Source organism: Octopus sinensis, linkage group LG4, assembly GCF_006345805.1.
Source record: "Octopus sinensis linkage group LG4, ASM634580v1, whole genome shotgun sequence".
Lineage (NCBI taxonomy): Eukaryota > Metazoa > Mollusca > Cephalopoda > Octopoda > Octopodidae > Octopus > Octopus sinensis.
This window is the reverse complement of record NC_043000.1, coordinates 73,843,643-73,870,422: the sequence shown is the minus strand read 5'-3', so window position 1 is coordinate 73,870,422 and position 26,780 is coordinate 73,843,643. Positions and strand designations below refer to the sequence as shown.

General features: G+C 34.5%; 1 protein-coding gene across 2 annotated transcripts; it reads left to right on the top strand.

Annotated features, from left to right (window-relative positions):
* The first annotated feature begins 1,682 nt into the window (after positions 1 to 1,682).
* On the top strand, positions 1,683 to 14,615 carry LOC115211066 (membrane progestin receptor gamma-like). 2 transcript variants are annotated; one of them, XM_029779953.2, is made up of 3 exons: positions 1,683 to 1,829; positions 8,529 to 8,650; positions 12,696 to 14,615. In XM_029779953.2, exons 2-3 carry the CDS (start codon positions 8,585 to 8,587, stop codon positions 13,680 to 13,682), a joined length of 1,053 nt encoding a protein of 350 aa, XP_029635813.1. In that variant the 5' UTR covers positions 1,683 to 1,829; positions 8,529 to 8,584; the 3' UTR covers positions 13,683 to 14,615. The 2 variants fall into 2 exon arrangements, with proteins under 2 accessions (XP_029635813.1, XP_036358045.1); XM_036502152.1 differs by lacking the exon at positions 1,683 to 1,829 and having other exon boundaries at positions 8,491 to 8,650.
* The last annotated feature ends 12,165 nt before the right edge of the window (positions 14,616 to 26,780 follow it).

The following is a 26,780-nucleotide window of genomic DNA, read 5'->3' as shown; positions in this document are numbered from 1 at the left end:
ATCATGGGGGAGTATACTCTATATAACACCCATACAAAAACCTGTAGACTTTGTTTGAAAGAAGCCATAAATATATTAAGAACAGATAAAAAATTATTGCTGAATAAGATATCCAAGGTTTTGATCTCATGTTGGCACAAGTTGCTATCAACTTACCACTTTTTTTAGAAAATAAAAAAATTGAAAAAAAATTTTTTTTTAAATAAAATGTTTTTAAAATGCTGAGTTCCCTGATATAGATCTCCACTCATCCATATTCAGATATATAATTTAGTATAGGTATAAATATAATCGTGTATTTCTAATAATCATAAGACATGAAAATTTATTTCATACACACTGGACCACTTGGAATTTTCATTCTTAATTTAATTTTTATATTCATTTACAACTCTTCTGGATTTTTTATATTTATTACCAAGATCACACAGCTATTGTGGGAAAAACTCTTTTAAGAAACTTTAAAAATTCTATCTCTGATGAAGGAAATGCGGCCACCAAAGTAGAAAGAAAAAGTTTTTGCTTTGCGTATTCCCTGAAACAATCTCACTTCATTATATTTCATTCATGAACTGTTTTATTTCTATTTCATTTGAGAACAGTTTTAAATCACCTTACTCTATTTAATTTTACTTCATTCGAGGACTCTCTCTCTTTACTCTTTTAGTTGTTTCAGTCATTTGACTGCGGCCATGCTGGAGCACCGCCTTTAGTCGAGCAAATCGACCCCGGGACTTATTCGGTTGTCAAGCAATGCTAGGGGGACAAACACTGACACACAAACACACACACATACATATATATATATACATATATACGACGGGCTTCTTTCAGTTTCCGTCTACCAAATCCACTCACAAGGCATTGGTCGGCCCGGGGCTATTGCAGAAGACACTTGCCCAAGATGCCACGCAGTGGGACTGAACCCGGAACCATGTGGTTGGTTAGCAAGCTACTTACCACACAGTCACTCCTGCACCTATTGAAATCTTTTAAACATCTCACCTGCTTGTGATTTTAATTTAGATTATTATTTGATGTAATTTTCTGCATATATATATTGTGATTGCCTAACCTTGGGATTATATAATAAAAATATATTATGTATATATTTGACTGTATTTCCAATTTGAATATGCATTGGCCAGACTAGGAGGATGATAAACTAATCTGTTTTCTCTCCCTTGTTGAACTTTTGTATTTGCTCAATATACTGAGCCCTTCTGTGTTATTTTGTGGAAAGAGTTACTCTTTTATTATTTAATATATCATTAGCTCAAATTGAGCACTACCTATAGAAATAACACATGGAGAAACAGATTCTTGGTTTATCCATTAAAAACATCCCAATTCCTCCAAAACATGTATATATGGAAACATTATTGCAAAAGATTAATGACCTGATTAAAAGAAGGAGATGGAGAGCTTTTTATTTTGAATTGGGGAATAAGAAATGGATTAATAGCATGAAAACTACAATACAGGAACCTCCGCACACCCTTGAACTACTGAAATTCAAAAAGGATTTTATATTTATTATGAAAAGGCTGAAATTCTCCAGGACAACCAATTCTTTGCAAAAAAGACTACAGAAAATAATTTCTAATATAAAAAACTCAGACAATCTTCATGATAAAACTGGTAATCTGTTTTCTATTCCAGTTAATGTAAGGAACCTCCGCACACCCTTGAACTACTGAAATTCAAAAAGGATTTTATATTTATTATGAAAAGGCTGAAATTCTCCAGGACAACCAATTCTTTGCAAAAAAGACTACAGAAAATAATTTCTAATATAAAAAACTCAGACAATCTTCATGATAAAACTGGTAATCTGTTTTCTATTCCAGTTAATGTATATACTGATTTTAAATGTAAAGAGTTAATGGTTTGAACAAGATTAATAGAGAACATCATAGACTAATAAAGGACTTGAATTTACTAGATAGGACCATGCCCTATTCTCCAAAGATCCCCTATTTCACCTTTAAGGACCATAAGGCAAATTTTATTAGTAAACCCACAATACATTTGATATGTCCTGATGTAATTACATGGTTTTGTTCAACTCAAAATAAGGAGAAAACTTATTTTATACAATTCGACATTGATAATTATTATCAGTCAGTATCTCTGAGTCTTTTAGATAAGGCATTGGCATTTGCAAATAGGTTTAAGAACATTTCACCTTTGGAAAGAGAGATAATCCAAACTATCAGAAAAACATTAATTTCATATAATGAAAAATATTGGACTCGGATAATTTAAATGTTACAATGGGATCCTCTGATTCTGCCCAAATCACATATATGTATGTACATGTACATATATATATGCATGTATCCTTTCCTTTTCTAGTTTCTATCTGAGAGCTGCAACCATGCTGGGTACCACCTTTTGCTATACTCTCACTAAGCCTCTTCTGATATGTGGCATTTGGTAAATGAGAGTTTTGATGTTGCTGCCTACACCTGTGTCTTTTTCTGTGAGGTAGGTTCATTTGAAACTCTTGGCAGGAGGGGATCCAGTTTTGTTTTGAAAACACCTACATCCATCCTGTGGAGGTCTCCCAGGTGTTTTGGAAGGATATTGAAGAGCTATGGGCACTTGAAACCGAAGCTGTTGCAGTACTTGGTTCTGTATCCTGAGGTAATGTTCGTTTTTTGGTACTATACAGTGGTGCCCTGTTCTGCTGTTTGTATAACTTTCAATGACCAACTTCTAGAATTTTCCAGATGTATATCACTGCATATCTTATCCATCTTCATTCTAGGGAGTAGAGTCTTGTTTTTAGTTTCTCCCCGTACCTGACATGTTGCATTTAGACGATGTTCTTTGTGTAGCTTCACTAAATTGCTCTGAGTTCCACTGTTAATTTTTGATTGTATGGTGACCATTGTTGGAAGCTGTAATCTAAATTGGTGAAGATCAATATCCTCCAGATGACCATCGTAGTTTCCTGTTCTCTCATCTTGAATGTTTTAAGAAGCCATCCAGCCAACCATCTGTATTTTATTGCCAACTTAGTAATATGCACCTGGAAAGATACATCATTACTCATTTCAGAGTTCTGTACCCTCTGAGTGACTTATATCATCTGTATAGCTAGCAAGGGTGGCTCTCTGAGCAGCTGAGGGCATGTCTGAGAGGACCACTATGAACAGCAGTGACTTGAAATAGCCCCATTAGTCACTGCTATCTGACTTCTATCTTTTAGAAAATCATGTAGCCACTCTCCAAGTTTTCTGATTATGTAGCTTGTAACATATCATACCATGGTTGACTTTATCAAAGGATTTTGCAATGTCAAGTTATGCTCCATCCACATTTGAATTGTTGAGCAGCTGCTTTTACATCCAGTTGTAGTGCTGTAAGAGCTGTGTTAGGCAACTTTTTGCCTGGTTGAAAACCATGCTAGGTGTCAGTCAGTAAGTCATTCTCTTCAAGGAATACAATTAGTTTCCTTTGGAGTATTTATTTCATGACTTTGCTGATGTGTGAGGTCAGAGAGGTATGCCTATAGTTTTTAGTATCTGCTCTACTTCCTCCTTTATGAATAGGGCATATTATTCCCTATTTCAGTTTGCCTGGGAGCTTATGACTTGTAAGGGCTTGTTTGCATGATTTGAAAAGGATTGATGAGATTGAGGTCAGCAGCTGAGTTTGCATCTACCTCATCTATAGCCAATATTTCATCCTCTTCTATGATGTTGATGTAATCAATTGTTCTCCCCTCCCCACTCCCCATGTGCTTTACGTCTGTAGTGATAAAGAATCCTACAAGTATGTTGACTTGCATGTGTCATAAGGGTGAGCTGAAAACACTATTGAATTGTTCATTCTGTGCTTCACTTATCCTCATTGGGTTTCCCATGAGGGAACCATCTTTTTAGAGGTGTGGACACTTGTAAGTCAAGGTACCACTGTATATTGTTTGCCCTTGTTGATTGGAGTATTACTTGTTTCATGTATAACTTAGTGAGGTTGAGCAGAGATTCCACTTGACTTCATTCACATCACTCATTCCTTAGAGGAAAAAACCTGCAGGCCATCCTATATTGAGCAGGTTGAAGTCTCATGAGATATATAATGATGTGTTGTTCTAGTTTGGTTAAGACTTCTATTCTTGCAAGGCAGTCTTCAAATAGTTTGGTATGATTTGGAGCATATGATGGGGGATAAGTAGTACATATAACTATATTGAGTTGTCTTAAATGTATAATTAGTGTGTCACACACCAAGTTTGAGTGTGACAAAAAGATCTGGGGTGTGAGGTCTTCATGAATGTACTTTGCAACTCCACCATGTCTCCTATCTTTCCTATTGAGTAGGTGGTGAGTCTTCTTTGAAATATCAGAGTGTAAAATATTGCTTATGCATACAAGGAAAGAAGGTTTCATTCCTAATACTTAAAATATTATATTTTGATTGGAAGATGTTTAGCTTTTCAGTAATGCAAAGCTCACATTTGCTGCCCCTTTCTCTGTATTTTTTGGACGTGATGTAAAAGTCTTTAATAAAATCAACCATATGGCACAAACTGTGTAATCTTAGCATAGTCAGAAAACTTGGAGAATGGCTACATGATTTTCTAAAAGATAGAAGTCAGGCAGTGGTAGCCAATGGAGCCTCCTCTAAGGAGACACAAACGGTGAGTGGTGTTTCTCAGGGCACTGTCTTAGGGCCACTGCTATTCATAGTGGCCCTCTCAGACATGCCCTCAGCTGTCCAGATAGCCACTCTTGCTAGCTATGCAGATGATACAAAAGTCTCCCAGAGGATACAGAACCATGGAGATGTTGCACATCTGCAACAGGGGTTGCATGCAGGTAGGCTGAGGAAAATAGCATGCAGTTAAGTGCTGGAAAATTCCAAGCCCTGTTCTAGCAACACATAAAGCTGAATGAAATGCATATATGGATACACTGGCGCAGGAGGGATTGCAACCTCCTAATCAGAAAGCCATGATGGTCCTCTGGAAGACAATTATCCTCAACTGATTAGATTACTGCTCCCAACTGTGGTCACCACATAGTGTAAAATTAATGGTAGAATTTGAAAGCAATCCAGTGGACCTACACAAACAAAATTGTCTCAATGCAACATGGAAGCTATTGGGAAAGGCTACAAAAGTTAAGACTCTACTAAAGCCAGGAAAGATATACAGTGATATACATCTGGAAAATCCTGGGAGGATTTGTACCAAACTTTGGCATTGAAAGTTACATAAACAGTAGAACAGGGCACCATTGCATAGTATTGTAGTGATTATTCTCCAGGGCAGAATTTGGAATCCACGTTGGCTGGTCACCAATTTATGTGGTGATTATATATAGTCAGTACCAGGTGTTGATGTGGCTGCATGTATATTATCACAAGAGCTCATATAGAGATGAAGAATAAATTCAAGAACTATATATTTACTACATAAAAATTTATATTATTTACTGACGATGATGATACATAATCAAAATGTAGCATCTAGTTGAATGAAGTAATCTATGCAAAAAAGTTCAGAAATAGGAAATATAGAAATAACTGTTAAGTGGTAACTTTCAGTCATGTGGTGTAGAAAAATAGACGGACATAACAATGACATGAATGGCTTTAATTCTAATAAACTAAGAATCGAGGAGCAGGGTTAGCAAGCTGTTTTTATTAATGGAAGGCTAGACATTCTAGAAACTTCCAAGAAAAGCTCTAAGCTTTTTGAATAATTAAGAATCACATCTCATGACACAGATGCTTTGAGAAACTTAGTAAAGGGAAGTTACTTTATATTCTTTCTTGCAAGAGAGATCATTCAAATATCTAGCTACCACTACAGTACTAAAGATCCCAACATCGCCATCAGGATACAGGACTAAGTATTGCAACAGCTTGGGTTTCACAGGGCCACAACTCTTCAATATCATTCCAATAAGCCTGGGACACCTGCATGGTGTGGATGTAGGTAAAACAAAACTGGATCTCCTCCTGCCAAGGATTCCAGATGAGCCTACCTCATGGCAGGAAATGCAGATGAGTAGCAGTCAAAAACAAAAATGTGACAAACATAAATGAATGGAAATATGAGGGTGATTTAGAGGACTTGGGATGATATGTGAGTGTTGGATTTTGATCACTTTCAGAACTTTCAAATGGTATATAATTATCCACAGGAAAATGTATTTTGTCATAAAAATGATCGAGCAAAATGGTCAAACTGTGCTTGTTGCCCCTTCTACAGAGCTTTACAGCAATACTTATTTTTATATCTTGTCCATCAATGTGATGCCTCTGTCTCTAATGCATCTTCTTTGGCCTTGGAGCAGTTTACAATGGTACTGCAATACCAGTCACTGGGCATAATACCTTTCTGTATTACCTGATTTACAATTTGAGTAACTAGCCAGTACCCTATTTTGCTAGATATTTCAAGAATCTTAATTATTCTTGATGGATCAGCTGCTTTCCCTACTTCCACATCCTTAATTACTCTATCTACCATACTGCTGTCCACTTGGATGGCTTGTGTCTGTTGGATTTCCTTTAAGTAGATGCTCTCTATCCTATGCATTCTCTACATTCAGCAGCCTCACATAGCACTTCCTTGCCTTTTTTTTTTCAGTGTGAGATTGTGCCATTATCATTCCATATACACTTTCAACAACTTGATATTTTTGTAGAACACTATCTAACCATCATCTCTTAAAAGAAACTCTCTGCCTCTGTTTTTTGCAAAGGGCATGATTACTGGCCCTTTCTGCAAATAAAATCAATAATAAAAAGTTTAGGACAAAAATTTAATAAAGACTCAATATTGTATGCTCAACACAAGCAATAGGTGCATAAAAAGAGCAATATTTAAAGGATTTCAGTGTTCTGTGACAGCTGATGCTATTCACTTGATAAACCACTGAAATGAGTTGATAATTTGAAATATTTATTGAAAAGAACAATGATTATTAGTTTAAATTAATATATGTTTCTCTTTGCAGAGACATATATCTTTGGTAAATTAAGAAGAATCTGATGCGTCAGTTGCACAATAGGAGATGAATTGAAATCTATGAATTGCTTGCTAAAATTAATGGATATTTTCTGATAACTATATGTTTTCTTTTATTATTGCTGGATGTAGTTCAAATGAAACTATAGTAACTAATAGTGATTCAGAATTAAAAAAAATAAGAGCTGATTTTGTTTTTATTTAGTTGATCTTAGAAAGCTTTCTACTAGCAATTTCAAATGAAGTACAGCGTTGTAGCAGAATACATGTCTCTGTGATACTTATACTCTAAATTTATTTAAAGTAAAATTCATTATTTCCATGTAATTTTTGTTTTAATGGTTTACCATTTTATTTATAATGTACTGTGCAGAAAATGTGATAGATTACACCTGCAATTTAACCCTTTCATTACTATATTTCTGACCAAAATACACCCCTTATGTGTTTCAATTAATTTCTAACATAATCATAAATTTAGTCTGGTTTCATTAAACAACTATAACTTTTTTATTTATCAATATATTAATGTGATTTTTGGAAGATAATTTAATGAAATGTTCTCAACCAATTCTATACTATAATTTTTGTCACAAAGTGACTCTAATTGCAGGTAGATACAGGTAAATTCAACAAAATATAAAATTATTAAAATTTTGTTTAAACATCGATATAGAAAATGGGTTATTAGCTAATATTCAATTGGGTATACAACAAAATTTTACGATAGAATTTGTTATTCTGGGTAACTTTCTGATACCCATAATAATATTTATGGCAAAATAGTCTTAATTTCATTTAAGGTTGTGGGAAACCACTAACTATCCTTTCTTTCGCTTTGTTTACATTTAGCGTAACAGTTCCTTTCCGCCGTAATGATTTCAAATAGGCTCATTCGAAAAAGTAAAAAGAGATAGTCTAAGGCTTTACTCTCCTGGGAAAGTCTGTGGCTTGGTCCAGTTTCTTCAGAAAAATCACCGAAAGAAACAGTTTTTAAATTTTCACTCCATTCAGGTGCCAATTCATTTTCTTTATCGCTGTCGGAGCTCTCGGATTCACTGTTTTCACTTTCGGAAAATGAAACATCAGATTCATTATCAAATGCCACGTGCTTTTTTTTTTCAGTCATAGAGTTAGATTTATGAAGGTCTTCAGTAGAAAATCCTTCGAATTCTGACTCGCTGCTTGATATAATGAAATTCGTATCCATTTTTTGTCAGAATTACAAATTTTAAAAACACAATAGGAACAAATTTCGGAAAAAAATCTCCCAAAATTCATGTAATTAAAATTACACTTCGATTGTTGTACAAAACTGTAGTTGAACTGTTTACGAAGTATAATACGTGTTTTCACGAATGTACTAAAGAGATTTGCTCTGATATTCTCATTTAAATATGAATAGGTAAATACAGGTGGGTTTGGGCGGTTTGGTCACATTAACCAAAATTTTTTTCGGGCGGTTTGGTAACGAAAGAGTTAAATGTATATATTTTGATTCAAAACTATTTACAAATTCTTTGTTTTATTTTTTTAGAGTTTTTAAGAGTTTATATATAGCCCAAACTAATTTTTTGGAAGCAAGTACTAAATATGGCTGCAAGGATTGTCATTGCTGCAAGAATAACAGATCATATTAAACTTACCCTTAAAAAACTTGTAAGTATTTTTATTAACATTTGTAAATTTACTTATTTCAGAAACTAAACTATTAACTTACAACATACTGTTGAAAATCTTTTAAGTAACATTGGCTCATTCCTGTAATGATTGAGCAGAAAATTCCTAATAATGCATTGCTTTATTCAAATGTTTAAATATTTATGTGCTTTGTGTGCTTCAAGACCCACTGTTTCAGAAAATAGTTCTTTCATGTTAACTTAAAAGTTTGTAAGTTCTTATGAATCAACAACATACATTTCTCATTGGAAAGAATAAAGTTTCTAAAATGGATAAACAAATTCAAAAGCTTTTTTTTCTCCAATGGTAGAATGCTTGTCATGTCTACAGGAAATACAGGTTTAAGTCCTTTGGGCAGTCTTTGACTTTTACTATTCAAAAAGGGTTTTGCAACCTAATATTTACATGCTGTTATTTCATAACATTTTCTATGCTTCAAGATTCACTCTTCCAATTTGAAATTTCATGAATTCTCTTATTATATCAACAAGTTACATCCAACAGTCTATAACCATTTAATTTGGAAGCATAATGTAGACTACATGTATTCAAATGGGCTCCAGCTCTTCTCCTTTTATGCAAAACATCAACTTGTCAGGCCAAGCAAAAGACACCTGGGAGTAACTGCAGTGAGGAAATTGGCATCTCCTGGACTGTCATTGTTTGTCTTTGTGATATTCATTATGTCTTTCTCAGAGACATAAGAGTTGCAGAGTGCTAGATAAATCACTGTCTTATTCCTTATGCAACTGAAAGAATGTAAACAAAACCTTGTCTTGGAGTTATGTTTCTCTGAAATTCCAAAACTAAACTGATGTTCCAGACTAAAAGTCAGTCAGAACTCAATAACGTATATATATATATATATACCGTATATTTCCACATGTAAGACAACCTTTAGATAAGACAAGGTCAAAGTTTGTAAAAGATTTCATGAATTTATCTCATGTCTGTAGTATACGATGACTGATAAATTACAAAACCGCTGGGTAGCTTTTACAACAACAAATATCTTTAGAAATATTGGTCATGTAAAGATGATGTTATAGCAAATGTTTTTTTTTCTTTATACTTACTACATCCTTAGAAATTAAAATGAACGAAATAACAAATCTGTTTCTATATCATGTCTTTTCATACACATGTTGTCTAAGAGGGAGCCTGCTTCTTCTTTATCAAAACTTTATCGCTATCATAACATCTGCTAACAACAATACGATGATAGTGGTTCATATGACTGAAATGTTCTAAACAGTGACAGTCAGCTTGGTGTATTAGTAACCATTTACCGATACTTCATATAAAATTGCAAACTGTCTAGTCAAGTGAAATTTATAATTATTTTATACCCATACCAATATGCAACCACCAGCAAAAAGAAGAAAATTGAAAGTCATAGCAGCAGCCAAGAGTTCGAACAATTGCACTGATGCTAGAACATTCAATGTTACTGAGAAGATGGTATAAGAGTTGAGAAAGAATGAGGAAAAATTAAGACATGCAAAAACAAAAAATGTGCAATGAGAAGAGGAAGCACTCTTTGACCGAAGTTGGAAAATGAGGTAGCAGAATGGGTACTCCAACAGAGACAAGATGGCTACATTGTAACATAAAATAGAATAAGATCTTATGCCCTAAAATGGGCTAAATCATATAAAGAAGAAAGTAAATATTTTAAAGCAACAGTAGGCTGGTGCAATTGTTTTATGAACAGAAAATATCTGGTAATAAGGGAGAAAACAAAAATCACCCAAAAACTTCCAAGAGATCTTGATCACAAAGTAACCATTTTTCACCAGTTCATCTTCAAGCTGAGAAAAAGGCATCAGTTTCCATTGTTTCATATTGGAAATATGGATGAAACTCCATGAAACTTTGATATGCAGGGTAACAAAATGGTAGATTTGAAGGGAGTAAAAACAGTACATGTTAAAAGCACAGGATATGAGAAAACAAGATTTATGGTTGTATTATCCTGCATGGCCAACAGTACAAAATTAAAACCCACGGTTATTTTTAAATGTAAAACAGACCCCAAAATAGATTTTCCTCCTGGCGTTTTTGTTCATTGTCATGAGAAAGGATGGATGGACGAGAGAGGTGTGAAATTATGGATTGAGAATATTTGGAACAGGTGGCAGTGGCATATGAAACGTATACAGTTTATTGGTTTGGGATATGTTTTGTAGCTATGTAATGGCAAATACTAAAACCTAGTTATCCAAAACCAATACTGATATGCTGTTATTCCTGGTAGTTTGACTTCTATACAGCAGCCACTTGATGTCAGTTTAAACAAACCATTTAAAGATAATGTGAGAGAGCAATGGAATGACTGAATGATGAATGGAGAAAAATCTTTTACAAATGGTGGAGTTATGCGTGCTGTCTCGGTTGATGTTTTCTGTGATTTTGTTATAAAGGCATGTGACAAAGTTAAAGTAGAAAATGTGGTAAAAGCACTTTTAAAAATACGGTATCTTTAATGCCATAGATGATACCGAAGATGATATTCTGTACAATAGTGACAATGAAGTCAAAATCGATTCACCAGAACCAGACTGGAATCCTTACGATGATGGCATATGTGATGAATCTTGTAATATATATGAGAAACTTTTAGAAACAGATGTTGATGATTGTGAGGAATTTGATGGGTTTACAATATTAATAACTATTCAAATCATACTCAAATGGTAATCAAATTTATAGTTAGGGGTATTTCACCTAAAATTTCTAAACTCTCTGCTAATAAGGATATTTTTTTCTTAGAGTGCTACATATTACAATAAAGCAATGAATATGGATAAAATCAAGTATATTCTCAATACTTTACTTACTTTACTTTTACTTGTTTCAGTCATTTGACTGCGGCCATGCTGGAGCACCGCCTTTAGTCGAGCAAATCGACCCCGGGACTTATTCTTTGTAAGCCCAGTACTTATTCTATTGGTCTCTTTTTGCCGAACCGCTAAGTGACGGGGACGTAAACACACCAGCATCGGTTGTCAAGCAATGCTAGGGGGACAAACACAGACACACAAACACACACACATACATATATATATATATACATACATACGACAGGCTTCTTTCAGTTTCCGTCTACCAAATCCACTCACAAGGCTTTGGTTGGCCCGAGGCTATAGTAGAAGACATTTGCCCAAGATGGCACGCAGTGGGACTGAACCCCGGAACCATGTAGTTCATAAGCAAGCTACTTACCACACAGCCACTCCTGCGCCTATAGTATAAATATTTTCCACTTGAGGTATCCCACTACATACAAACATGTTAATACCATAGATCATGATTATGATAATGAAGTAAATCAATTTGACAATAATGATAGAGACTTCAATGTCATATGTATCTGAATTGAATATATACTGCCATAAACTATGTGGGAACTGTAGTGTCTAATGATACTAATAGAATCTCTCAGGTTAAGGATATTAAGCATCAAAATACCCTTAGTACCTTTCCCTGTAGCAAATATCTGAATCATTGTGATTCAAAAGAACAGCCTGTAACTAATAAGAGGAATATAATTAAGCATAGTAGCATTGTGTTTAACAACAATTAGAATTGCCTTAGCCTATTTAATATTAACAAAACTGCTAATTTGAAATTGGATGTTATGACTGATAACAAAAAAAAAACTAAATCCAAGTAGATTACATAAAACAGAATAATCTGTTTTTTAACCCCCTCTTCAGAACATAGGTGCTTCACAAACAAGCCTATAATATTTATTTGAGTATTAAATGCTTTCCCGCTTATAGTAAATGTTATAAACTGAAATGACTTGATAGATATTGAAATGACTATTTTGGTAGTCTTTTTTCATTTTCTTTATTTTCTTCAGAGATTTAACCTTACTTTTTTCACCAAATTAAAATAAATTTCGGTTTTGCTTTTTTGCCAATTGATAATTTGCCTTTTTTTTTTTTAACAGAAAATTAATTTTAAAATAAGGTCCCTCACTAGTGATTAAATTTCCTATTTTTTATTCTAACTTCAGATCAGACATAGAAGCTTAGAAATGATGGTCTTTCAAAGGATTCTTGGACCCTTGTGTTCTGTTGAACAAATTCCTACAGAATTTCGTGAAAATTTTATTCTCACTGGATATCGTTACCCAGAGTGTACTTTATTTCAGTGTGTTTGCAGTGTATTCACTGCAACTAATGAAACTTTTAATTTTTGGACTCATTTCTTGCCAGCTTTATATTTTCTGTACACAATTTGTCAAACATACAGCAAAGATTTTCTACAAAGTAGTTATAACTCTCCTCTGATTGCTTACCTTGTAACATGTATTCTCTTTCCTTTTGCTAGTTCAATGGCTCATATGTTTCTTTCTTTATCTAATAATGCTAGACATATCTGTTTTTTTATAGATTATGGTGCTGTAAGTCTTTATAGCTTTGGAAGTTCGATTGCTTATCGTGCTTATGCATTTCCTGAAGTACTTGAGTACACTTGGTTTGGAAAATGGTACCTACCTATTGCATTTTTTAGTGCTTTGCTGTCAACTCTTTTCTCTTGCCAATCGCGATTTAGCAGAAAGTATGAACAAATTTTTCGGATTGGAGTATTTTCATGGCCTTATTTTTTTGACAATATACCTATTTTTATTTTATTTACTCCACTTGAAGAACGTTTTTATTCCAAATTTTATCACACAAAACAATTTTTGTACTGTTTTATGGCAGTATTAATGTATGTTTCACATTTCCCAGAGCGTTTTAAGCCTGGATATTTTGATATTGTTTTACATAGTCATCAGCTTTTTCATATTTTTGGAATAATTAGCACATTTTATCAGATGAGAGGAATTCAGATTGACATGGCTACTCGAAAAAATACCATTATAAAGCAATGGTTCTATAACTATTTCCACTATAGCATTAGTATTGTACTTGTGCAACTTTTACTAATTGCATTAATTATACTTTTCTATATATGTATTTTAAACCATAAGAAAGCAATTAAAAAGAAAGAATAAAAAATAGTAGGTGTCTTGTTAATATACCTATACTGCCTAGTTGATCAAATCATGTTTCCATAGTATTTCCTGATTCATATCCTAATTCACCATAAAATTAGATAACCAACCTGTATCAAATTGTTTAATTATCAGGAATATGACAGATAAATTGCAATCATTTTACTTTAAACATTACTTATAAAACTCTTATATTTATGGATTTTATATTTTGAGCTTTAAAACTAAGTTTAAAAAGAGAACAAGCTGATTTCTAATATAACAGATACCATAATGTGATGATATGCCTTGGAAATTTGGTCTTGATTCACAGTAGAAACCATTATTTTTAATTGCCTAAAATTCATCAAGGTAGTGCCCCAGCATGACCACAGTCTAATGACTGAAACAAGTGAAAGAAAGCTAGAAAGATTATTGTGTATGAACTGGATACTATAATATATTGGCAATTTCTTGATGAGAATATGTTCATTGAAGTATTGAAGTTATCCTTGATAAAAATATATTACATCTTTCTAGTTTCTTACTGTAAAATATATACAATTTCTTGTAATAAAAAAAAAAACAATTGTAACTGCAGTCTGATGCTGATTCTTGCTTGAAGCAATTTCACTATTTTGGTGCTACAATTTTGGGAAAGGACCTACCATAACACCACCTCTATATTACCCTCCTTTTAGTTTGAAGGTGCCATGTAAAATTAAGAAATTCTTCTTCTTCTTATTGACGACGACGATGATGACGATCTGGCAGAATCATTACCACACTAGAAAAGAATGCTTAGCTGCATTTCTTCCAACCTTACATTCTGAATTCAAATGCCACTGGGGTTGACATTGCCTTTTATTCTTTCAGAGTCAGTTGAGCAATCAACTTGTTCTCTCCCCCAAAATTGCTGGCCTTGTGCCAAAATTTGAAACCATTGTTATTGTTTGTGTTGTTATTTTTATTATTGTTATTATTATTACTATTATTAATTCCACCAAAATCGACTTTGCCTTTCATCTTTTCAGGTTCAATAAAATTATCAGTTAACCACAGGTTGATGTAATCAACTTACTCCATCCCTTGGACTTGCTGGCTTTATACCAAAATTTGAAATCATTATTATTACTATTATTTAAGGCTGCGAGCTGGCAAAATCGTTAGCAAACTGGACAAAATGCTTTGCAGTATTTCATCTGTCACTATGTTTTGAGTTCTAATTCTGCCAAGGTTGACTTTGCCTTTCATTCTTTCAGGGTCAATAAATTGAGTACCACTGAAACACTAGAGTCAGTGTAATCAAATAGTCCCCTCCCTGCAAATTTCAGGCCTTGTGCCTTTAGTAGAAAGGATTATTATTATTACAGAGATGTACTTGCATAGCAAGTGACCTGATCTGAAATCGTGTGCTGGAATGAAAATAATTGCAGCGTAGAAGGTGTTTATAAGCCATTTAAAGAACACACAAAAACCGTTAGATTCACTTCAACATTTAAATTTAATTTGCCAAAATATTTTCGTCACTTTGAGACAGCGACCTGTTCACTGACAAAATTTTGTGCTATCAATGATTTCATATAATTCCCATGAGTCTTTAAAACTGGAGTGAAAGTTATTTGAAAATGATGATATTTTCAAATTATATCTGAATTTTATATGTTTAGATTATTAACTTTTCCTATTCATTTTTACTATCAATGGACACATTCTCCTGATGAAATAGATATGTAAGATGTTTGCATATTCAATTGAAATTGTTTCTTAATTATATTTTACTTACTGGAAACAAATGTGACACGTCATTATGTTTTAATATTATTCTCCTTCAAGAAGGTGGTGAGCTGGCAGAATTATTAGCATGCTGGGCAAAATGCTTAATGGCAGTTCATCTGTCATTATGTTCTGAGTTTATATTCTGCCAAAGTTGATTTTGCCTTTCATCATTTAGGTGTTGGTAAATTAAGTACCAGTTGAATACTGAGGTCAATGTAATCGACTTATCCTCTCTCCTTAAATTGCTGGCCTTGTACCAAAATTTGAAAACAATATTATTCTCCTTCAAAGTAGGAGAGTAGCCAAGATAGTAGAATACTTTTTAAGCTTTCTATTTTGTTCCATCCCCCTACATAATAGGTTCAAATCTTGCTTAAGTTGATTATTTTTTTTCTTCTGTACCTCCAAGTAAATAAAAAACACATTGTGTTTGATTTAACCATACAAATTTGTAGTTTCAGCTATTGTAAGAAATCACTATTTATTCCTTTGAAATTATCTATCAGATATGGAGCTCACCATCTTTAAGATTTATCAAGTTTTTCATATTGTTTTTTGTATATCATTATTTAGTTCATATATATTTTTATGAGATAAATTTATGGTGAGTTTATAGCATTTTTGGGTCTATATGCCCATATTGGATGTGTTGCTGATCTGTTCAATCAACATGGACCTGACATAAAAAAAAGGAGGATTAAATCTCATGTTTAAAATATTAAAATGCAACACTATTGTCATTTGGAGCAGCAGGCTAGTGGTTAGTTGGTAGAATAAATATGCCAAGCCCAATCCAAAGCCTAGCTCAGAAATATCTCTTAAAGATGCTCAGAGGAAATGCTGATCAAAATATGTCAACAATACGTCCAAGATGAGAATATAGTGTGATGTCAGTATTTGGTTGAATTATAGCATGATTAACTTAACACTTTTGTCATGAGAGTCATTGTAACAGAAAGTGTAGCTGTATGGTTATTAAGTTCTAGGTTCACTCCCACTGTGTGACACTTTGGGAAAGTATTTACCATAAACTCTTGTCAAACAATGTCTATGGATGATATTTGGTAAATAGATATTGTTTGGAAGCCTGTTTGATGGTTTGGAGGATTTTTTTTTCTGTGAGTGGGGTATGTGTATTGGCAAGAGATGGCAAAATCAATAGTAGAATATCTCATTTATCTGTATCCCATTATGTTATGCTAACATCTCATTAATGCCCAGGTCTATAAAGTATCTGGCAATCAAAAGTATAAACAACAATTTTAAGGGCATACCTTAGCATGGTAGCTCTTTAATAAGAGGAACCAGTAAAGAATGATAGTTTTCCAAAATTTAATAATTCAAATTTGTATTTTCATGTTTAGAGATATTTTTTTAATTTAAAAATATATTGTATTTTTAAATCTAAATGTAATCTTCAACACAAGATTAATTTTTACTGGAGAAGATTTATTTTTTAATCTTTTTATATCAAATATGTTTTTGATGTTGTATTTTTAATTACTGTCATTCATTCTAACAGTTATTGCTTTTATGAAAATTAATAAAACTGACTTTCATTCCATTTGAGCTGTTTGAAAAATAAACTTTTGTTGACATCAACCATATATTTGCATCTTATGTTGTCATCATCATCATCATTTATTGTTCATTTCCATGCTGGTATGGGTTGAATGGTTTGACAGGAGCTGGCCAGCTGAAGAGCTGCCAAGGCTCTATGTCTGTTTTGGCATGGTTTCTACAGCTGGATACCTTTGGTCTTTCTTACACACTACATTTGATGCTTTGCACACCCAATTTTTCTCTCAAATAACACTCTGTTATATATGCACACTGACATTACCCATCCAGAAGATAATACTGGCTTCGTTTCTTCAAATATCCTCAGTAGTCATAGCCCATGTCTCACTCCCATGTAACATAGCTGTTTGTACACAAACATCATACAATTTGCTTTTCACTCTGAGAGAGAGGCCATTTGTCACTAACAGAGGTAGTAATTCACTGAACTTCGCCCACCCTATTCATGTGTATCTGTGTGTGTGTGTTTGTGTATTATAGCTCAAAAATTAAAATTTATTATAGATGTTGTTTTAGTTCTTTAGACAAAGAATATTGTTCCAACTTCAACTTCTGTTTTTTTTTCAAATATGTAGACTTCTTTCATAATTAAGAATCATGTTCAAAGAAATAGTTTGCTTTCAGATTTGAAATATAATGCAAACATTCATGGTTTTAGAATTATCCAAGCCACAGAAACCTGGGTGAAAAGTCATGTGTACACACAGAGCAATATTTGTGTTGACTGGAGATTTAAGTTTCACCTGACAGTTTATTCAACTATTGAAGGAAATTTCACTTCTTGAGTTTTATTCTTTTACTTGTTTCAGTGTTTTGACTGCAGCCATGCTGGAACACCATCTTTAGTCAAACAAATCAACCCCAGGATTTATTCTTTGTAAACCTAGTACTTATTCTATCGTACTCTTTTGCTGAAGCACTAAGTTATGGGGATGTAAACACACCGACATAGATTGTCAAGTGATGTTGGTGGTGGGGGTGACAAACACATACGCACACATACGACATGCTTCTTTCAGTTTTTATCTACGAAATCCATTCACAAGGCTTTGGTCGGCTTGAGGGTATAGTAAAAGACACTTGCCCAAGGTGCCATGCAATGAGACTAAACCCAGAACCATGTGGTTGGGAAGCAAGCTTCTTACCACACAGCACACCTGTACCTATATAGGAAAACAATAGGAATGCCTCATTAAAAAATCTGGGTGCTTAAGTAGTAATTTACATATGTTGTAAAAATCACAATGAAAGGAATGTTTGTTTTATTAGTACTAGAAGTCTGATGAAATAGTCTAAAGGACAAACTAAAAATTTGAAGGTAAATGATGGCAGGCAAGTAAAAACATATTATAAGGTAAGGAAGGAAAGTAAGTATATATGTGTGTGTGTGTGTGTGTGTGTATCATTATCTGAAAGAAGAAACACACTCTAGAGCAGTATATATTAGAAATGGGGAAGGCCGGTTTATGGGATTACCTTAGGTTTCCAGTCCATAAAGGGTTTAGCTTTATGGCGTATCATCAGATCCCAAAGATCTGTTGGCTCATTAACTCCTAAAAATATTTTTAAGAGGCCAACAGGTTTTTGGGATCTGACAATACACCATAAAGCTAAACCCTTTATGGACGGGAAATCTAAGGTAATCCCATAAACTGGCCTTCCCCATTTGTATATATATATATATATAATGAATATCAAATATGTTTTACTTTTCCTGTGACTGGTAACTATTGCAATTTTCACTGCCATCTTCAATTCTAACTGCAAAAAAAGATAGCAAATATCCTTCTTTGGTAAGTGTCATTAGCTCCTTTAAGATATAAATTTGTAAACAAGTAAATAGTTTGTTTTTGAAATTATATAGTTCCACTTAGTTAAAATACATGGCATGGGTACATTATTAAACTAGCTCCCGACATTTTGTTTCCTTCATAACATTAACAATAATACTGATATCTCTGATTATTTTACAACTGAAAAATGTTCAAAATATGAATACAGAAGGTATTGTTAGTAAAACTTGTTTATATTTTGCTTCAGCATTTTTTTCTTTTTTAATTTGTGTTAATATTATTTGATCATTAAAAGAATACCTTATAACATCAAATTTCTAAAGATAAATTTTTTTTCACCATCTAAGACAAAATACTGCCCAATCAAAGATGTTTCGTATAAAAATGAATATTAATTGTATATGATAGTAGTTCTTGCTAACAATCTGGGTTAGAACAAACTTATAAGTAATGATAAATAAAGAGTGACTCCACACTCCCTACAACTCCAGAACTCCCAAACAGGAGCTTCATCACTAGATGCAGTTTAATGCATACAAATTATGTATACATATGTGTATGTGTATATATATATATATATATATATATATATGTGTGTGTGTGTGTGTGTGTATGTATGTGTGTATAAATATAAATGCATACTCTTATATACAGATATATATATATAAATATAGATATGAAAACTTACTAATGATTACATAAAAATTTACATATAAATATATGTACTGACACTAATTACTATCAGATTGAGTAAAAAGTAAGCAACTCTTTGAACCATGAAGAATTTATACCAGATTTTTGCAGAGTTTTGAATTTTTTAAAACATTTTTTGCAATTTTCTGATAATACAGATATAGACTTGTCCAAATGCATCAATAAGTTAACATTGATATGTTTTTCACCGTTGTTACAATCATCTGAAATGGAACTGTCAAAGTGCGATATTCCAGCAATTTTGCTATTCAACTTCATAAAAGGATGTAAAGCAGCTGAAACTGCTCGCAATATCAACAAAACGTTTGGTGAGGAATTAACCAGTGAGTGGTAAGCTCGAAAATGGTTTAAACGATTTTGCAGTGGAGATCTATGCCTTGAAGATCGTAAGCATAGTAGACACCCATCTGTCATTGATGATGGTCAATTAAAGACCATCATTGAGAAAGATCCATGTAAAACCACTCGAGAACTGGCAAAAAAAAACTTAGTTAGCCAGAAAACTTTGCATGTGATTGGAAAATCAAAAAAATCTCAACAAATGGGTACTACATGAAAATCAGAAAATGCGCAGATATGAAATTTGCTTGTCGCTTCTTCTCCATAACCAGATCGATCCATTTCTCAACTGTATTGTAACTTGCAATGAAAAGTGGAATCTGTACAATAATAAAAAACATCCTTAGCAGTGGTTGAACCAAAATGAAGCACCAAAATCCTTCTTTAAACCTGAGCTCTTCAAAAAGAAGGTGACCATTTGCTGGTGTACTGCTGGATTCATCCACTATAACTTTTTAAAATCTGGAAAAACCATTACTGCAGAAACATATTGCCATAAAATTGCCATAATGTATGTAAAACTGCTACTCCTCCGTCCCAGACTGGTCAACAGAAGAGGGCCAATCATTCTTCATGACTACACATGTCATTAATGATGCTCCAGAAGTTGAGAGAATGTGGCTATGAAGTTCTTCCCTTCCCAGCTTATTCCCCAGACCTTTCTCCTACCAACTACCAGTTTTTCAAGCACCTTGATGGTTTCCAGTGAGAGAAGGAGTTAAAAAATGGAAGCGATGCTGAAAGTGCATCAGCTCCAGAACTCCAGATTTTTATATTACTGGAATAAACAAACTTGTAACTCATCAGCAAAAATGTGTTGATTGTAATGGTACTTACTTTGATGAATAAAATTTCTACATTGTTGAAATATATTGTGATGAATTTCATGTTTCAAAACGGTGCTTACTTTCTACTCAGCCTGATAAATGCTATTCACATTTACCATTTGGGCACTTCTAAAGTGTTACACCATAACTTTTGGGAAGAAATTGCTGTTACATTTGAAGTTCTTTTCTCATAAGATTTCTCCCAAAGTGTGGTCTTTAAGTGAAGTAAAAAAGGACCTGGATGCCTGGCATTCTACCTAGTCATCTATTTTTAACTTTTCCATTAACTCTTTGACTTCTAGATTAAAAGTGTTAAAAGCCTAGTTTCTAAACTTTGTTATAAATCTGTACTTTTCAGTTCATGCATTTGTTGAAATCATTTAACAATAAAATATATAAATTCCAATGCATGAAAGTTGCATCATGAATCAAACTGTTACAATGAATGGTACAAGACTCTCTTCATTTGATCAAGCATTTATAATGCACTACAATATTAGTACATGCAACAAAAATTAACAGTAAATCAATAGTTGACAAAACTAAAATTCCAGAAAAAGATGAGAAGAGTATAGGTGGGGCTTAGCTAATAGTCAAAACACATACAAGCTGCACAAAATTCACCATGAAAACTACCAGATATAACTATTCTATAAATTGTGATTGAAAATGGAACGCTGATTTGAAATTCCATATGCTTTTATGATCAAAGGCAAAGTGTAGAAAAAGCAGATATCCTACAATAATTTCCTTCTGAGAATGGCACTGTGATAGCTTCAAAACATTAATGGCTTACGGGATTTAGGAACACTAATGACCAAATGGAACACAAAGAACTAATAAGGAAAGATAAAAATGCTTCAAGCTTTTCTACAGCACACACACACACACACACGCACACACACACACACACACACACACTCACACACACACTCACACACACACAACACACACACATTCATACATATATGCAAGCTCTTCTAAATCTATTGTAATGCTGGAAAAACTTCCATATTGTCAGCAGGTATCTCAGGTTAAAGGGATTTAACCCCTTAGCTTGTACTCTTCGCCTGAATGAAGCAGCAAGGACTGAGCTCATTTCAGCTGCCGTACCTATTTTATGTACATATATAGATATAAATTATACACACACACACACACACACACACACACACATATATAATATATATTTTATGTAAATATATGTATCTTATATATATATGCATATAGTGTGTGTGCATATACAAAAATAAATGTTTTATATAAATATATCATCATAATCATCATCATCACCATTTAACATCTGTCTTCCATGCTGGCATAGATCGGATGGTTTGTCAAGAGCTAGAAAATCAGAGAACTGCACCAGGCCCCTCAGTCAGTTTTGGCATGGTTTCTACCACTGGATGCCTTTTCTAATGCCAACCACTTTATACAATGTACTGAGTGCTTCTTATGTGGCATGAACATCAGCATGATCACCAAGTAACTTGCAAGACAAAGACTTCTCAGCTGGGAGAGGAAATGGTACTGAGAGAGATGGCTGTGGGCCAGTTGAGAGATTAAAATATTGTCAGCAGTGGCACCACTCTTTTTGCTTCTTCTTCAGTTTTTCTTCTCTCCTCAAAAGTGGAACAGCTGAAATGAATTGCTCTTTGCCAGTACGGATGGTCAGCAGCTTCTGTTTCACAGGTGTTAGAGCTTATGCCAGCTTGAAGGAGGGAAGACTTCAGTTAGTCTTTGAATTTATACTTTAAGGCTTTTTCAATATCATTTGCCATTGATGAGCTTGCTGTCCAGCATGGTCTACAGGAGTCTTGAAGGGGTCATTCATATGACATGTCCTAACCACCTGAAGCAGTGAAGTTTCAATACTTGGCATTTCTGAGCGATTGAGGACTTCATTGTCGATATAACAGTTCTGCCATTTGATGTTGAAGATCTGCTGAAGCTTGGCTTGTTGGAAATGTGCAAGCTTTTTCATGTCTTTTCAATACAGGGTTCATGTCTTCCAAGCATAGAGCAAGGTGGAGATGACAATAGTGCAGAACACCATGAGTTTTGTTCAGAGGGAGAGCCTGTTGTTGAATACACACTTGATGAGTCTTTCAAAAGCCCAATGAGCAGATTTGATGTCTCTTTCACATGTTCCAGATTGTGAGAGAGTGCTGCCAAGGTACTGAAAGTCATTGACAACTTCCAGAGTTGTGTCTTCTATATTGATGGAACATACTGCACAAGTGTCTTTGTTTTGTCCACATTAAATTCCATCCCAAAGCGATAGTAGTCTTCAGAGACAAGAGTCAAACAGCATTGTTTGAGATTGGCAAGAGAGGAGGTGGGGGTGGTATTATTGTCTGTGTACTGGAACTCCTTGATGCTGCTATTCGCTGCTCAAGTTTTGGACCTCAGGCTTGCAAGGTGAAGAGTCCACTATCCAGGTGATAGTGGATGTCAACACCAGGAGAGTCGTGGGATCTTCTTGTGCATCACCACCAGGTAGATGGAGAACAGGGTTGAAGCCAGGATGCAGCCTTGTTTTAGGCCTCCGGAGATGGAGAATGGCTCAGAGAATGTGTCCTACCATACTGTCAGGAAGCACGAAAATGAGGTCAACAAAGTGGTTGAGGCAACCAAAGCAATGGAGTACAGACAACATTGCTGGTTGGGAAACTTTGTTGAGTGGTTGCTACTGTTCATGAGCCTTTACTTGGAGTTGCCATACACAGAAGACCATGTCAATTGTTCCTTGTGACTGCCAAAATCCACACTGAGATTCTGAGAGGACTTTTACAACAACCAGCAGTTATTATCTAAGTCTACCGTACACGTCTCAAGTTTGTAATCCGTGTAGCTGACTATGTGGAATTGTGGACATCCTAAGCTATCCCTGTCTACTGTCCTACACAGTATCCTATCTAGATATGATCTCAACGACCCAATGTGGTTGCACCATGTCCACATTGGTGCATTTGGGTGGTTGAGTCGATACCTGTCAGACAGTTGAAAGCGTCTGAGCAGGTTTCTGAGGCATTTGCATTCCAGTCTATATCTGTCTCTCCCCACATAGTCTAGAAGCATGTCCAAGGTAGCATTCCAATCCCCCACTAAAAGTAAAGGATGAGACGTTCCTAGGAAAACTTCGAGACGTCGAAAGAAATCCGGCCGACCTGTTAAAGGCGGTGCATAGACTGCTAGAAGTTGAAAAGTGCACCCATCGCTGTCATCGACATCCAGGACAACCATTCTACCCTCTGGGTCTACGAATATCGTCTTCACTTTGAGATCCAGACTCTTGCGAAAATGTACTGCCATGTCACTACCACCCATCATCGGCAGACAGGGAGAAAAATAAATGTTAAACTGTCCGCCAAACATGGACTTTAGGGCTTGTGGCTCATGGAGTCTGGTCTCACTTATGGCTATGATTCCCAAATCGTGTGACTTTATGTCATTCACACAACCAATCTTGACCATGATCCTATTGAGTTGTGTGCTTTAAAACAAACAAAAGGAACAGAGAGTTACTTATCGTTGGAAAGTTTTGTTTCCTCCTTTGATTTTTCATCAAAGAGGCTACTGTACAGTTTTTTTGCTAAATATTTATGACATCCTCCTACCGCATTGGGATAGAAGGACTTTAATATGTGGTGCAATGTTGGTGTTATGTGGTCAATTTTGATGTGTTCTGGTGGTGTTGTGCGTGGGTGGTTGCTCGTTTTAATGTCGTTTTCTGTAATGTTTGCTTTTGTGTTGATGTATTTCATCAACTGTGTGTTTTTTGTGTCTATGGCTGTGAGTATATTCCCTGTATATATTTTTGTGGTGTTGATGTTGTTTGTGGTAGGTTTTGAGATGTCTTCGGGAGATGTATATCTCCCTGCTTTGGACGTTTCTCTTGAATTGCTGCTTTTAACTCATCCAGCTGTGTGCAGTATTTCTCAGAATTAACTGTCTGGTTACTTGGGAGAATCTCATTGTACAGAATTCCTTTCCAATCCCACCAGACACAAAGCAAGACTTTTTTAGGGTGAAGACCCACTTTGGGGGTGGCTAAGGGTGGCTCATGTCGCTTACTCCAGGATCACTTTCCCTGAACATTTCCGTAGATAATCCATTTCTCATCACCTGTCACAATTTGCTTTAAAAAAGGTGCATTTTCATTCTGTTTATAAAGCGAATCACAGATGGAAATGCGATCCAAAAGGTTCTTCTCACTCAACTCATGTCGTACCCAAACATCGTAGTGATTTGTGTTCTCAAGCTTTACCAGGTGCTCATGAATGACGGATTTTGATAGGTTGAGGCTTTCTGCCAATTCTCGGGTTGTGTAATGTGGGTTATTCTCAATTAATGACTTGATTTGGTCATCATCTGTAGTGGATTGTCTGCCTGATTGCTCTTTATCAATAAGGCTACATACAAACTCCAGCTTGGAACCTTGCGAACCACTTCCGTACAGTTCTTTCGGATAAAGAAACATCACTGTAAACTGCGCATACTTCTTTGGTTGCTTGTGAGGCATTTTTCCCTTTACAGAAAAAGAAAAGCATCAAGTGCCGAAAATGAACTTTCTTATCTTCCATTTTAAAGGGTTACAGAATTAATGCAGGTTATAGGAACATAAACCTTCTTCCACGAAAAGATAGCTTAAACTGTGCCCTAAATGGAGGCGTAGTCAAATCCTATTTTATGGACTCAACCATGTTCTAAAATAAGTCGAAAGGTAAGCTACTATAAATCGGCACAAACTTTCTGGGCAACCCAGTAACAATATACTGAATACACTTCACCCATCCATCAAATTCATGACAGAATCCAGTTGCAATGAACTACCATTCCTAGATATCCACATAAAAATACAGTCACAATAGACATATTTTACAAAAAAACTGACACACACCAATATTCAAACTTCTACTCTTGCCATCCAACACACATCAAAAGAAATATTCCATACAGCATGGCAAGATGCATCTGTGCTATAGTGACTGACCCCAAAATAGGTGAAATCTGACACAGCAAACTCAGAGGCTTCCTCACAATGTAGAAATACCCCTTAGGATTAATTAAGGAGGGAATTAAAAAGGCGATGAAACTGATCATCACCCAACTATGGACACCTAAGGAAAAAGTTAATGAAAACACAATTTCATTCATCAACACAGACAATCCTGTAATAACCAACATCTTTCACACCATAAAATCGAACTTACCTATACTCCTACAAAGCTCCAAAATGAAAAATCTGATTGAAAAAAACACCTTACAGGATAGCAGATGCCAACCAAAATATCTTCAAAAACACCTCCCAAGGTCAGAATTCAAATCAGAGAATGAATCAGAATTAAAAAGAATGTGGAGAGAGGAGATATGGAACATGCAACAATATCGACACTTTCAAATACTTGGAAAGTGGTTCCCACATAAAATTCAAGAGCAGATCCCTTTTCAAAATAAATGCAGATTATGAACTACAAAACACAAAACCTCATATACTGCATTACCTACCCAAACTGCAAAGAAAATTACATTGGTGAAACAAAGAATTTCCTCTGCCAACATACAAGAATCCACAGGCAACATATCCGAGAAGAGGAATTATGCAAGATTCCATTAAGTAAACATCTAGAAATATTCAGCATCAGAAAATTCAAAATTATCCCCTTTTGCAAATGTGCACAGTATAATCTGTAATACCAGAAAGCAATGGAACTACATTTCATCAAAAAATTCTCTCTAAAATTGAATGTTTGAAAAAAAAGCCGAGAGAGTACATTTTGTAAATGTTATACTAATGTTCTCTAATGCAAAATCATGAAATTAAAAGAGGTGATTGAACTTACACAGTATAAACTAAGAACTGTTCCCAAACACACACACACTTCATCAAGAGATTCTCTCTAAAATTGAATGCTTGAAGGTAAAGTGGAGAATTTGAATTCTTTATTCCAAATGTGGCTCATTTCTACAAATGTTCATATATATATATATATATGTAGCATTGGGATGTTCTAGCTTTATGTATATATATATATTATATATATATATATACATATGTGTGTGTGTGTATATTCTTTTTTTGT

Excerpts from the sequence above, each read along its gene's own strand:
- LOC115211066 (XM_029779953.2), top strand. The coding sequence starts at position 8,585 with ATGGCTGCAAGGATTGTCATTGCTGCAAGAATAACAGATCATATTAAA. Across the intron at positions 8,651-12,695 it reads AACTTACCCTTAAAAAACTT|ATCAGACATAGAAGCTTAGA; the intron begins GTAAGTATTTTT and ends TTCTAACTTCAG.